Here is a 13,844-nt window from a genome sequence, read left to right as displayed (position 1 = left end):
AAAATCCGATTAGTTTACCTTTGAACAACTGGCCCAGTAAGATTGAAGAACTAAAAACCGAGACTACACCACAAAATATGCATCTATGTAAGTTTATTGTGCATGTGCCAACACTAAAGCATCTTCCTGTGCTTCCCTAAGAACAAAAAGAACTCATCACTGACGGCCAAATGAAGAACAGTGTCAGTGGTATGGATTCTAACATTAAAAAAACTTGCTTAAAGAACATATTCTGATAATACCTATGAATGTAACACATACAAATGGAAACCTTCAGGAGGTCAGAAGTAGTAGAAGTAATCAGCAATATTATGTTACCTGTGATTAAATATGAAATTAATACTCTATTAGAGATTACACAGACTCAGGTAGCAATTTTCTCCCATTCCAATTCTCGCCATTTTACTGCAGCCGCTGTGATGCTTTTTTTTTTTTTTTTAAATGTTCAAACTCGCTGTACAGTATGTGTGCATGAGTATTTCTGCCGACCAGTTGGTCTGTGGTTGTTACCATGGTGAATCGTAGTATCATGGCTTCATTCATGCTGCGTATTTTATTGTGGTGGTCCACGTTTAACGCTGAGGCTACCTACTCCGAGTTGATTAAACTACATATTAGCTGTAAAACTGAGTTTCCCATCTCAGGGTAAATCAACTCAGCGATCAGGGTTAGATCAGTTTGTTAATCCTCCTTCGTGAAACGGGCCCCTGGAGAACTGAATCCAATGATTAACTAGGAGCCCATAACGAAAATATAATAGGCTATAAGTCACTGCACTAATACACATTCACTTACATCGTGACAATAAGGACTTTACTATTCACTCACCCGTTTCCTACACATCCCTAAATTATGTGTACAGGACAGCTTAGACTTGATGTCAGAGAACATGTATGTAATACTGCACGGTTGGTGTGTGTGTTTAATTAACCAAACCTGAAAGGAAATCAGCATTGATACAAAAACTTTATTCTCACAATATCAAAATTGACAGACCTACAAAGACTTGTAGATTAAAAGGAATTAAGAGAGAAAATAATGGTGAATATAGTAACTCCTGTTTGCAGCCAGTACATATCTGGTATTTAGTTGTGATGGTGCTGAGCAGCAGCACTGGGTATGTTAAATAGTAACGCACAACTGGTGACAGTTAAACACAAAAATAAGAGCAAAAGGAAGGGAGTAAGGGAGTAAGGGAATACATCATCTTGCATTTAATCCTGGAAGCAACATTTACAAAAATCAAAAACTTGAACTTATGCATTGAGGGAACTCCTCAAACGATAATTGTTAGACTCCCTACATCTGCATATAAAAAAAAGAGAGCTCGAACACCCTTCAGATACTTCTAAAACTAAATGACAATGTTATCATGGAAGAATACTACAAGAGTGGTGAAGGTTAAGTCGGAGAGGGAGAGTGTCGTTTCTACAGAGATTGAGAAAGAAATGGAGAAAGAACATGGCCTTTAAGAAGCTAAGGAGAAGTGACAACAGTCATGGGTCCAGTGTCCACCTCGCCCCTACACCCTTCACAGTGACTGCTCTGTCAGCCTTGGGCAGTACGGCAAAAATCCAGCTCTTCGATCTGTGGCTGTAAGCAGGGTTTGTGTCAAACTGCTCTGAGTTCTGACTGACAGGACCGTCCAGCAGCAGGATGGGGGGCTGCTGCTGCTGCTGCTGTGAAATGGTGCCGGAGATTTCAACACGTCATGGCTGTTCGCTCCAAGACTTCACAGGAAATAGTCGGCTACTGGCTTCTTGGAGGGGATGCCTCTGGTCTCTTGCGGTGCCGCCTCAAATATGATAAACTCCCGCTGTAGATGCTCATCGAGCTCCAAGATGGCTGCCACGTTGCCACATCTGATTAGCAAGAGACAGACAGAACTGGTTGGGACATTCACGTATTAGAAACTGGGCTGCTTTCTAGACCTGGTCTTGAAAGTGGCTGTGCTCTCAGTACTTTCTATATGAGGCAGAATCAATAATACAGTACACTGACATTTTTGTTAACATTTCTGCATGTGCCTTTGTTAAGCAGCAATCAATTAAAATGCAACCGACTTAAAATAAGAGATTTTAGATCTGTATTCATTACAAAGCATTTATCAGTAATACAGTTAAAATGGGGCAAATGTGAAGAATTGCGTCGATTGAAGGTGTGCCCCCCTCAATTTTCTGGCTGTGCCCCTAATTTTATCAAGGGGTTATAGTGGTCCTAGCAAAAAGAGTTAGTCTGGAGCCCTGTATCGCATATTTTGGTCATATTGTGCAGCTGTTTTTAAGATAGCACCGAGTCAGTGGGACTCAAGAGACACCTTCACGCGAGTGGCCCCGTTGTAACGGAAATACAAGCTGAGCCAGTACATGTGCATGGAAAAACCCTAACGGATGCTGTTGAACTAGATAATCAAGTTACACATGCAGATTTGCATCTTTTGGGGTATTTATACTGTAGGCTTTTCACGGCCCATTAAAAATAACTCGTTTTGAAGAATGGAACGTTATTGCTTTCAACATCATGTCTGGGACTACCATCTTCAGTCATTGTCTGTGTAGATTAGGGGTCGGGGTCAGTACCAGTAAAATAACGATTCTCGATGACGATTTCGATACCACAGTAATAAAGGATTTTCTAAGATTCCATGTACTTTAACTTGAAACATGAACTTCTTTATTATATTTGAAAAATATAAAAATGTCATAAGGCATACAAAACATGTGCCATAGAGCAAAGAACATATAAAGTGCATTTAACGGTCATAATGCAACAACTAGTGTCCCCAGACACGTTCCCGACTTCCAGACACCTTTTCAAAAAGGTACCGTGCAAAAACAACAATGTTCCTGTTGCGTGACCAGAGACGTTAGAAACTAGGGTTGCACAATTAATCAAACGCTTCGGGAAATCTTGGTTCTAGAGACATCACCAGTGTAGATACTGTAAATGGTGTGGGGGTCAAATAAAGGCCACAAGTGGACTTCAGTATTTGTCTTGTCATCTTTACTACACTGGCATTAAGATGTTTATTCACAAATTTCAGTACAGTTCCAAAACTATTCCTTACAACTTTATTATTAAACACTAATTCTAATGAAATCAAATCATCGGTTGAGAAGTACCTAAAATAATTGAAATATGGATAATATAAGTATGCCCCAGTGTAATGTTTCAATATGCCAAAACGGTTAAAGTCCTTCTTACATTACACAATAATAAAAGTCATCATTTTTAAGAATTTAAAAGTTTGGGATTGAATGTTACTACTTCCAACCATATATTAAATTAGGAGTCAATGGAGATTTTCATATTGCAATAATATAGTCCTACAATAAATCATTGTGAAAACAAAACTTTCTAGGTGTGTGTGTACTTTGGCCAGGTCATCAAAAAAGCGAATTTGTACATTCATGATATTGTCCATGTTGACATTAGTAGCTTCATGTAGATTTATAAAAACTTTGCTTAGTTTATCTTTTCATATAGCTAGTCGTCTAAAGTCGGGTGCTCAATTTAAAGCACCAAGTGCTGAACGGCTTCCCGTCTCCACCCTTTTCCTCTTGTCCTCTATTCATACCCAGTGCCATTTGTTTTTAACTCCTTTCTCAACTAAACCTGGATCTATATATTTTGCCACGTTACCACGGAGACCACACATGGCACTCGTGCTTTTTGTCAAGGACCAGCCCTACTTTGCATCTGATTGACTAGAACTCGTGTCATTGGTAGGTAGAAGTTCGATGATTGGTTAAACCTAGCGCATCAAAAACAAATCCTGTGTGGACTTTTTCATCTATTTATTTTTAAATAGTTATACCCCAGAAATCCGGCATCAGGCCCAAGTAATTTAAGCTCTGCGTTTTTAGAGTTGCGTTCCTCTCATTTGATTGGTAGGTGAAATTAATTGTCTCGAAAATAAAAAACCTCATGCAAGTTCCCAAATTATTATTTTTTTTTTTTACTAATACTTTAAGCCCTGCACTTCATACCATCACGCTCGGAGATTCACATTTGCTGGGTGTCGACAGATGCTGTCATTTGAATAGTGAAGCTAAGCAAATCTGCGATGCGAATGACAAGGTAGCAACATTTTTGAATCTTTCACGTGAGCGAGAAATTTGTGTGCCGCTTTGTTGGAAAGGCAACATTCATAATCAGAAATGGAGGAACAAGTTATTGTAACTGTAGACTCCCTGAGCTCAATAGTACCTCATTATTCATACAGAGACTGGACGGAAAAGGAGTTTTTTCGGTGAAAAGTAAGCTGGGAAGTTAGACTACCTAGTAAGTTTCGAGAGTATGTCTTTTTACAAATCAGCATCTTGAAGTAGTTATTTTGGCCTACTTTAACTTTATATCTGTTCATTGCAATTAAATCACGGCATTATTGGTCTTTTTAAATGAAGCAAGAAGCTGACAAAGCCTTACTTTACTTTTACTTCGATCAAACAAAGAGCAATGTCCTCCCCTTAGTTTAGTAGCATTTTAGGCTAATATAAGAAGAAAACACTCCAGGCCAGGAGTTAATGTAGCCCCTTCAATGTGCATTAGAGGTAGTGTTACATGGATGCAAGAAAAATCAGATCTCTTTATTATTATTACTAACAACCTGGAACCCAACACTTCAAGGAATTTAGGATGTTAACGTTTAAATTTCAGGCCGTGCTGTAGCTACATACCTGTAGCAGTAGTTGGGTGCTGACCATACAGTGAGCACCGTCTCATTGAAGTGCCACTTGTAGCCCTCCATGACCAGCTGGTGTGCTCGACAGATCATGTGGATGTCGTTGGCGGCGTTGAACTGGGCCACTACATCGCTTCCAAACAAGTAGCCAGCACCTCTGGGACTCACCCCCCACCCTGTGGTGTCTGAGGGAAACAAGATCAGCCAGGTGAAGCTCTGCGCATAACAATGCATCAAGGGAAGAGGCACACGGCTGTAATCTCTGATTATTATCTGACCACAGTACTTGACACTGCTTCAAGTTTTAACTTTAACATGTCAAGTAGTTTCTTTGACCATTTATAAACATGTTGGTTAACAATTCAGTGGTTAAAAGGCTCGACGGGATGCCTGTATACCTTCAGGGTCTGACCACAGGAGGTCACACATAGGGCCATCATGGGGAACTTCCTGTTTTCTGTCAATGGTCCGGATCTGGTCCAGCGTCTGGATGGACGGGGACAAGCCACCGTGCACACAGAAAATCTGAAAAAAACAGAGCATATTAACCCAACTGATGGACCTTATATAATGTCATATGGGAAACAGAGAAGTTACTCAACCAGCTTTTAGAGTAGCAACACCAACATGGAAACATGGGCTGTGAATTTAGAGGATGAATTTTCATTGAAATACTGTATCTCACCTTGCCATCAATGATAGCGGAAAGGGACAAGTAGTCAAATATCTCAGTGCAGTATCTCCAGACTGTGACTGAGCCGTACTTGCGGAGGCACTCATCGTAGAAGCCGTAGACCTGGGTGATTTGCCGGGACTCATGGTTTCCCCGAATCAAGGTTATCCTGTCTGGATATCGCACCTGAGAAGCAAAGTGATGAGGAGAGGATTTCATGAGCCTTCTAAAATGTTTTTTAGAAATGATTTCTCCAAACATTTGATCTCTCTATTAGTAATAATAATGACAATCATCATCATTTAGGATATCTGTGTGCGCGCCTGTCTGTCTTTGAAGTATTCCATGATCCGTGCGTCCAATCTACTTCACACCCAAAGAACTTAGTCTTTTGAATTTGGAGCACTTTGAATAGAATTGGATAATAACAAACTGAAATAAACTAAAGAACTGAATAAAAACTGTCTGATTAGCTAGATGTTATACGAGTAATATCCAATCAACACCCATCCACCTCACAGCAGCTTGCATCAGTTATGGACAATTATGTACGATAATTACTTGGTGCAGTAATTTATTGGCTACATGTGCCAATGTGTTATTTGTTCACTGCTGCTGCTAATTATATTCACACTGTACTTATTTGTTAAAACGGCACCACAACGAATTTGAACGATCCCTTTGAAACTTGACAGGACAGCTGAAGACATGAAAGGGGGGGGGGGGGGGGGGGGGGGGGGGGGGGGGGGGCAGGAAAGGGCTGCAGATTAGAGTTGAACCCGCATCAAGGAGTAAACCCCTATATATGGGCGCCCACTCTACCGCCTGAGCTGTCCGAAACAATCTTTTTAACCTAATCTTACTACTACACGTTTTATTGTAGCTATGTTACTTTACACACTTATTGACTTGTTCTTTCTTACTCTTATTTTACCAGGAATCCGACCAAGAAACTACAACTAAATAATTTCACTCATGGGATGAGCGCAAGACTCTCCTTCTCTGTGCAGTTTGTCGCTAAGCTTGCAAGGTAAGGCTGCGGAAATTTCCAAAGTTAAAACCATTATGATCTTTTACACTAAAGTTGCAAAAACAACTCCCTCCCTGTGATATATTTCTATAATGCCAAGACTGCCCAGTTACATCACTTATATCACAAGCCAGGATGACCTGGTTTGTGATGATAGTGTTAACTTGCAGTGTTACTGTTGCTACAATATTAGCATTAAAGAATTTTATTAATATAGTTACATGTTTAATCTTTAAAATTACATTAGTTCCACTGCAACAGGGACTTATTTAAGCTTCCACCCTGCAAATGGAACATTGCTAGGTCTTGGAATCACCAGACGCCTCCCAATACAATATTATTGCGATTTTAAACATATTGCAATTTTCTGGGACGCATTGCAATTTATAATCTTATTTCAACTTCTAATTTTCACAATTTCAAATAATGTCCCCAAAAGGAAACTTTGTCAACATCTGTTTTATGTAAAAAGATTAATTTCTGTTTGTTCATATCACTTCTGTGTTATTGCTGCAAAATGGTATTGTCAAGCAGACAAACTGACCAACACATAATAGATCCATACTTGGCGCCTATGTATTGACACAGTATTGCCACTGAAAATATTGCGTAATATGCTGTATCAATCCCCCCCCACCCCAAAACACTACTCATCCGCATGAGACAATGTTTTACATGTTACATACAACATTAGCTGACAATAATGTTGAGTCACAAGGCTATTTTGAACAACTTAGTTGAAAATATAATTCATTTGTGGGTTCATTAGGCCTATAGACAGACGAGTAGGAGGAAAAAATAAAATATAAATATATGTGTACATGTGTACCTTAAGAGCTAGCAGAAGAAGGAAAGTCTCTACACTGTAAAAGCCTCTGTCCACAAAGTCACCCATGAAGAGATAATTTGTCTCTGGAACATCGCCGCCAACCTGTCATTTGAGAAAAATAAAAACAAGTAGTTTAACAGCCGGATACTGGGAATTTGATGTGGTTCGTTTGATAAACAAAGATTACAAACAGAAACAATCTGCAAATGTATAGAGGTTGAACTGGTTTGTGACAGAGAGTAGCCTATAGGGCTGTCAAACATTCTAAACTGAAATTGTAAAAAAATAAATACAAATAAAAGACATACAAATACAAAAAATAATATTCCATTGTGGGAGGAAAAAGCAGCACTACAGTGCCACTGCTCCCCATTAGTGTAATGTCTGACTGAACACAGAGCAGCTCGCCAAGAGAATTCACCGGCTACGCCAGTGGGCGTATTGACGACGTTTTGATCATGCGGCTGGCGCTACCAGTGTAAATTTGTGTCCTGTCTGCCTCCTGCACACGCCAGACAGAATGGGAGAGAAGTCTACAGGGTTTAAATGTTTTTCATTTTTAAAAGTACATAATTGCATTTCTTCATTTTGTAATGTGAAAGAAAACATTTAAGCATCTCTAGGTGTAACTGCATCTATACAGGTAGCTACACCTCCCATTCTATTGGTTTGAGTCTCATTTTCATAATATACAAAAATAGATATTTGAATACATTCAAACATTTTGTGGGCATTTTTTTTATACAAGGAATATTCAAACATCATTTTTGGCCAACTTTGACAGCCTTAGTAGCCTACAAAAGAGGAGTGGAAGTGTGTCAAATTATAAATACATACGTATATAATCCATATTTTCATTTAGTTTCTTCCTGTGTGAACAGGCCTTAAATTCATAGTGATTGGGGTTTAACAAGTAGCAGAAACTTACTCTAAACAGCTCCTTCAAGTCATAGAACTGACCATGTATATCCCCACACACCTATGAGGAAAAACAGGAGAAACAGTAACATGTTTAACATACTTTTTAGTTAAATTCTAAGAAAAGGTGAGCCAAAAAAAATGAGTTACTTACTGTGACAGGAGAGTCTACTCTCTGGACATTGCTTTCTTCAACCAGAATCTCTCTGTAAATACATACACATAGAGATGTGGCTTGTCACCTACCTCTATGTACTCGTTTTCATGGGACATTAAACAAACAATCCCATAAACAGTGGTTCTGTTAAGCCTGCTAACCTACAAAAATAGGCTGGAGCTGTTTCATGATGCACACTAATTTTAAAGATTATTTTGGGGGGCTTTTTCCCCCTTTATTTCAGAGTGACAGTGGATAGACAGGATAGGTGAGAGAGATGGGAGTGACACACAGCAAAGGGTCGCAGGTCGGACTCGAACCTGGGCCGCTGCAAAGGCCTCAGCCTACACGGGGCGCACGCTCTTACTGGGCAAGATAGAGGTTTCCCCCGCACACTAATTTTAAAGCAACATTATGAAATTCTGTACCTAAAAAAAAACAGCTTCAAAATCATCTTCGCTCAAGATTAGTTATGTGGTAAACATTGTGTACAATTATGATGTAGTATGCCATGTATGATGTAGCTAGTCAAAAGTTCTGATGAAATATATAGCTAACTCGTGTAAATTATGTGTCTTTATAAAAGGCCAAGTTCATCCATTACCTGGCTTTGGCACACAGTGCCTTGACTTCATTTTCTTTAATAAGCTCACAACGTCGGAGCTGCTCTATCTGTCGGTCCAGGTCACTGATGTCCCCCATTGTGACACACATAGGGAGAGCGGCTCACACACTATGGTCACACACTCCTCTGGTCACACGCCGGGGTCTCTAGGCTCTTTTTTTCCCCAGGCAACAGACACTCACAACACACCGCTTTGGGGAAAAACTGGGCTCTTCAACACTTGTACGTCAGCCTCCTTGTTTTGAGGATGTTCAGAAAAAGTAACTGCAAAGAAAAAAAACGGTTAAGCAATTCAACAACGAATTTGAATAAAAACCATAACAATGCAACTTCATTCACGTAACTTTAACAGGAGAAACGTTTGCGGCTTGTTAGTTTGAGCATGAGTTGCTATCTAAACGATAAAGATAATGTATTCAGGATAGGAAACTCGCACTGCATTACTCGTTTGTTTACACAGACTACATATGAACAACGCAACAGAGAAAACTGACGTTATTCGTCAAGGAATGCGAGGCCTATGGGCGTAGCTAGCTTAGTAGTTAGCTAACCCATAGCACGTTAGCTTAGCAAGCTATATCATTGCTAACGACGTCAATGAACAACTGATTATTTAATAACTTACCTAACCATTTCGTTTGTGAATTTATTCTGAGGGGTAACACTAACGTTTACCAACCCGTACCGAACCACTTTACATACTAACTGGGCTGATAAATTTAAGAAACACATTTAGCTTAGCTAGCTGACGGAATGCTGTGTTAGCTGGCTAACCACGGCTGAAGACGTCAACACTGGTTAGCGCTTCTCGGCTAAGTTCGTGACCAAGCTAACGTTAGCTAAAGCTAGTAACACATTCATGAAACGCTGCTAATTCGACGAAACGCGAGTAAGAGTAAATACCGTTGAGTGAGTGATAGCACAGCAGTGACAAACAAGCATCTAGCGATATCTTTCATTCCGTGGATTGTGCGTTTTTTTCGCCATCCACCGGCTCCTCTTAGGCTTGCCGATATCGTCGTTGCCGGCGGTTCACTTCTGCCGTGCTGCTACTCATGAACTGTTACTTCCGGTGGCGGAACGCGCATTGCTCAGTACAGCCTGTGTCGAGCCTAAAGTATATGGAGAGGAGAAGGTATGGCCTGTATCTCTAAGTCTATGGGCGAAGGTAGTTTTTTTTAATGAAGTTCGGTTATAATCTGTTTATTTGGCTTTGTGTGAGGAAGAAAACAGTAAATGGAGATCTGACGTTCTTTATGATGAATATGCACAAATTGAAGGGGCTGATGGGATTACGTCTCACCTGAATGATCGGCTACCTCGTACGATTTCACGTGATTCAATTGATTGATTGAGCAAACAATTCAATCGTATTTATTATCTAACCAACTCCAACAACTAATCCCAATTCTATTATTTACAAATCAAGCATCCTCCCAGTGTCAATCATCTATAGCCATACAGTTTTTGTGAAATTATATCTCAAGGAAATATTGACCTCTTGTTGTGGAAATAAATAGGAACATTATTATTCAAGGTTTTAAGAGTTTTTTTCTTACATTTAATGGGTTTCAAACAAGGATTTGATTAATTGAAAAAAAAATACTGTTGAATTTGTTGACGCAAAATGGCTTTGAGTGAAACCTTAGATATAACAATTCAAAAGTGGCAGGCAAATACTGCAAGTGTGTTAAGTGACTCACTAACATTATCAATACTGTGACTCGTGAGAAAACAGCAGGCTATGTCATTTAAAGTGGCCAGTAGCAACAATCACAACACAACCACCCTCTATTAAATGAAGACCATATTTTTTATTAATTGCACTTGATTTTTTAATAGACATAAAAATAAACAATTTTTCCTGCCACTTCAAAACCTTTGGTAAACAAGAGATTTGATTAAAGAAGCAGAGGCTTAGAAACACAATCAGTAAGATGTAAAAAAGTTATGACAATAGCAGCATAGTACAAAATGTTGATGGTTAACATTACAGTAGGAATGTGCACATCTGTATGTCTGACCTGTGTAGAAAACAGGGACAAAGTACAATATTATAATAATTACTTTAATACACAGCTTTTAAACCTGGAAAACTGAGATTTTTGGAGCAAAAAAGTTAACAATGTTTACAGGCATACCCCAAAAACCTTTTTTTTTTTTTTAAATGGTCTTTTGTTATAACTCCTTTTTACCAAATTCATAATAATAAAATAATTAGCACTGTAAAGCTCTGGACCTGTATTTACAATTCATTTTATCTTACCACTAGGAGGATTCCTAAAAATTCTTTTTAATAACATTTTTTAATAAGGACATGGAAGAACTCTTAAGCTAAGAGAAAAGGGGCTGGTTTTTTTTCTTTCTTTTTTTTTACATTTCGTGAATGTAAAAATACCCTTAAGACCTCAGGGGGTCTAAAATGTTATAATGGCAGAGAATAATACCAAACTGTAAAAATACTTCACTACTCATAAAAGTACAGCGTTCAAAATCCTTACTGAAGTAAAAGTACCGGTATGTTAGTATTATCAGCAAACTGTGTCAGTAAAAAAAGATTAAAAACAAAAAGTTGATGGATTATGCAACAACATGTTTCCTGTCAGTGTTTTACTATTATATATAATGTTTTTGGATCAATATTACAGCTGCATTAACGCATATGTCAAATTTTAAACTGTAGATGTTGAAGGTTGAGCTACAGTTGTGTTCGAAATAATAGCAGTGCCTTTAGAAAAATGAGTAAATGTCAAAATTCTTCAAAGAAATTGTACTTTAATGAACACAGATACATTGGGGACACAGTACATTCTATTCCAAAGCAAAACAATTGCGCAAAGTCATCAAAACTTAAATAATAATAATAATATTTCAAATAAAGTAAGAAATGGCATGTTCAAAAGAATAGCAGTGTTGCCATCTTTCCTTGGAAACTCAAAAATGTACTGTACAAACAAAGAAATTCTTGATAAGTGAACCTAGCTGAGTATCCTAAACTAATATTTTGTCGCAAAACCACGGTTTCCGATGACTGCTTCACATCTGTGGTGCTGGAGTCAACCAACTTCTGGCATCGTTCCACAGGTATTGCAGCCCAGGATAATGCACTGTATTCCACAATTCCTCAGCGTTTCTTGGTTTTGCCTCATGCACTGCACTTTTTATGTCAGCCCACAGTTTTCAATGGATTAAGGTCCGGGGATTGTGCTGGCCACTCCATCAGTTGAATCTTGTTCATCTGGAACCATGCTTTTGCTCGCTTGCTGGTGTGTTTGGGGTCATTATCCTGTTGAAAGGTCCACCTCAACGGCATTTCCTCCTCAGCATATGGCAGCATGACCTCTTCCAGGATCCTGATGTACTGGAACTGATCCATGATCCCTTGTATGCGGTGAATCGGACCAACACCATAGTATGAAAAACATCCCCATATCATGATGCTTGCACCACCATGCTTAATGGTCTTCAGTGAGTACTGTGGCTTGAATTCTGTGTTTGCAGGGCGTCTGACATACTGCCTGTGACCCTTAGACCCAAAAAGAACAATCTTGCTTTCATCTGTCCACAAGATATTATGCCATTTCTTTTCAGGCCAGTCAATGTGCTCTTTGGCAAATTGTAAACGCTTCTGCACATGTCTTTTTCTCAGCAGTGGGACTTTGCGGGGGCTTCTTGCTGGAAGGTTAACCTCAATAAGACGTCTTCTGATTGTCACAGTACTCACTGTCAACTGAAGGTCTTGCTTGATCCTCTTGGATCCCATCATTGGCTGAGTCTTCGCCAGTTTGGCTATTCTTCTGTCCATTCGAGGGGTTGTCTTTCTTTTTCTTCCTCGTTTTTCAGTTTTTTTGCCCATTTCAGGGATTTGAGATCATTTTAGCTGAACAGCCAATGATTTTCTGCACCTCTTTGTATGTTTTCCCTTCTTTAATCAATTTTTTTATTAGGAAACGCTCATCTTCAGAACAGTGTCTTGAACAACCCATTTTCATTGTTTTTTCAGGAGAAATGCACAGCCAGCATGCCAGTTGTCTTGATCCTTAAATACGGATCACCTGTTAACACCCTTTTTTCCCAGAATACCCTCCCTAATTGATGCCCTCTCTAATTGAACTCACCACTGCTATTTTTTTGAACACACCCTTTTCAGTTAATCATTCAATTTCACAGAATCCACAGTATGCATGGCTGTCCTGTTGGGTTTGTTGGTTTTCTATACCTTTATTTTACCCCCCAGAAACTTATCTGGGGTATAGAGTTTGAAATGTTAATAAAACCAGTGATTTTCTTGCTGCTGTTGAGGCACTGCTATTATTTCGAACACAACTGTACATAGTTCTGTAAAGTTATGGATTAAACAGTACAAAAAGCCAGGCAGCTTTTTGTTATTTTTTATATATATTTAGTATTCTTCTAGCAGAATATTGCATGATGAATTCTTTTGTATTGTTGCTGTAGTCCTTAAACGCATGTAGAAACAGAAGATGGGATTCAAAACACAAATTGAAAACACACGTCTCAAACCAAGCCCTTGCACTTCATTATCGTAAATAATAATAAATAATAAGAGAAGTCAGTAAAATGACTGTTATCTTAAATGTGGGTTCCTCGTACTGCATTTCTTCATCTTGCCTAACTACGACTACTGGAGACATTTCCTGTCCTACTTCAGTTGCTTCCTTTTAAAAGATTTTCACCATTGAACCACAGGAAGGCTTTTCTTGTAAGGCAGCGACAGGAAAAGCATCGTTATTTGTCTGCGAGGTCTAGTATTGGTCTGCAAAAACAAGCTATGGACATTTTCTGCACTTCTATGGCAGCATTATGCATTATTAAAGGACAAGTCCAGCACAAAATGAACCTAGGGGTTGATAACACACGGATACCGAGTCAACTGTTCTCTGATATGTTTTCATGCTAATTGAATG

General features: G+C 38.9%; 1 protein-coding gene across 2 annotated transcripts in view; it reads right to left on the bottom strand.

The window, feature by feature from the left end:
• Window positions 1-947: 947 nt before the first annotated feature.
• Window positions 948-13,844, bottom strand: part of LOC116703412 (serine/threonine-protein phosphatase 4 catalytic subunit B) — a 21,227-nt gene continuing 8,330 nt past the window's right edge. The window contains exons 1-9 of one of the 2 annotated variants that reach the window (XM_032538129.1): window positions 9,820-10,068; window positions 8,896-9,180; window positions 8,289-8,340; window positions 8,145-8,195; window positions 7,217-7,318; window positions 5,370-5,543; window positions 5,083-5,209; window positions 4,680-4,869; window positions 948-1,862 (exon numbers count right to left, since the gene is read on the bottom strand). In XM_032538129.1, coding sequence (XP_032394020.1) covers window positions 1,733-1,862; window positions 4,680-4,869; window positions 5,083-5,209; window positions 5,370-5,543; window positions 7,217-7,318; window positions 8,145-8,195; window positions 8,289-8,340; window positions 8,896-9,005 — 936 coding nt within the window. In that variant the 5' untranslated portion in view covers window positions 9,006-9,180; window positions 9,820-10,068 and the 3' untranslated portion in view covers window positions 948-1,732. Of the gene's footprint in view, window positions 1,863-4,679; window positions 4,870-5,082; window positions 5,210-5,369; window positions 5,544-7,216; window positions 7,319-8,144; window positions 8,196-8,288; window positions 8,341-8,895; window positions 9,181-9,819; window positions 10,069-13,844 lie in introns of those variants that run through there. The other variant, XM_032538130.1, reaches the window with a different exon arrangement.

Source organism: Etheostoma spectabile, chromosome 15, assembly GCF_008692095.1.
Source record: "Etheostoma spectabile isolate EspeVRDwgs_2016 chromosome 15, UIUC_Espe_1.0, whole genome shotgun sequence".
Lineage (NCBI taxonomy): Eukaryota > Metazoa > Chordata > Actinopteri > Perciformes > Percidae > Etheostoma > Etheostoma spectabile.
Note: the sequence above shows the minus strand (reverse complement) of the source record. Positions and strands in the feature narration are given on the sequence as shown.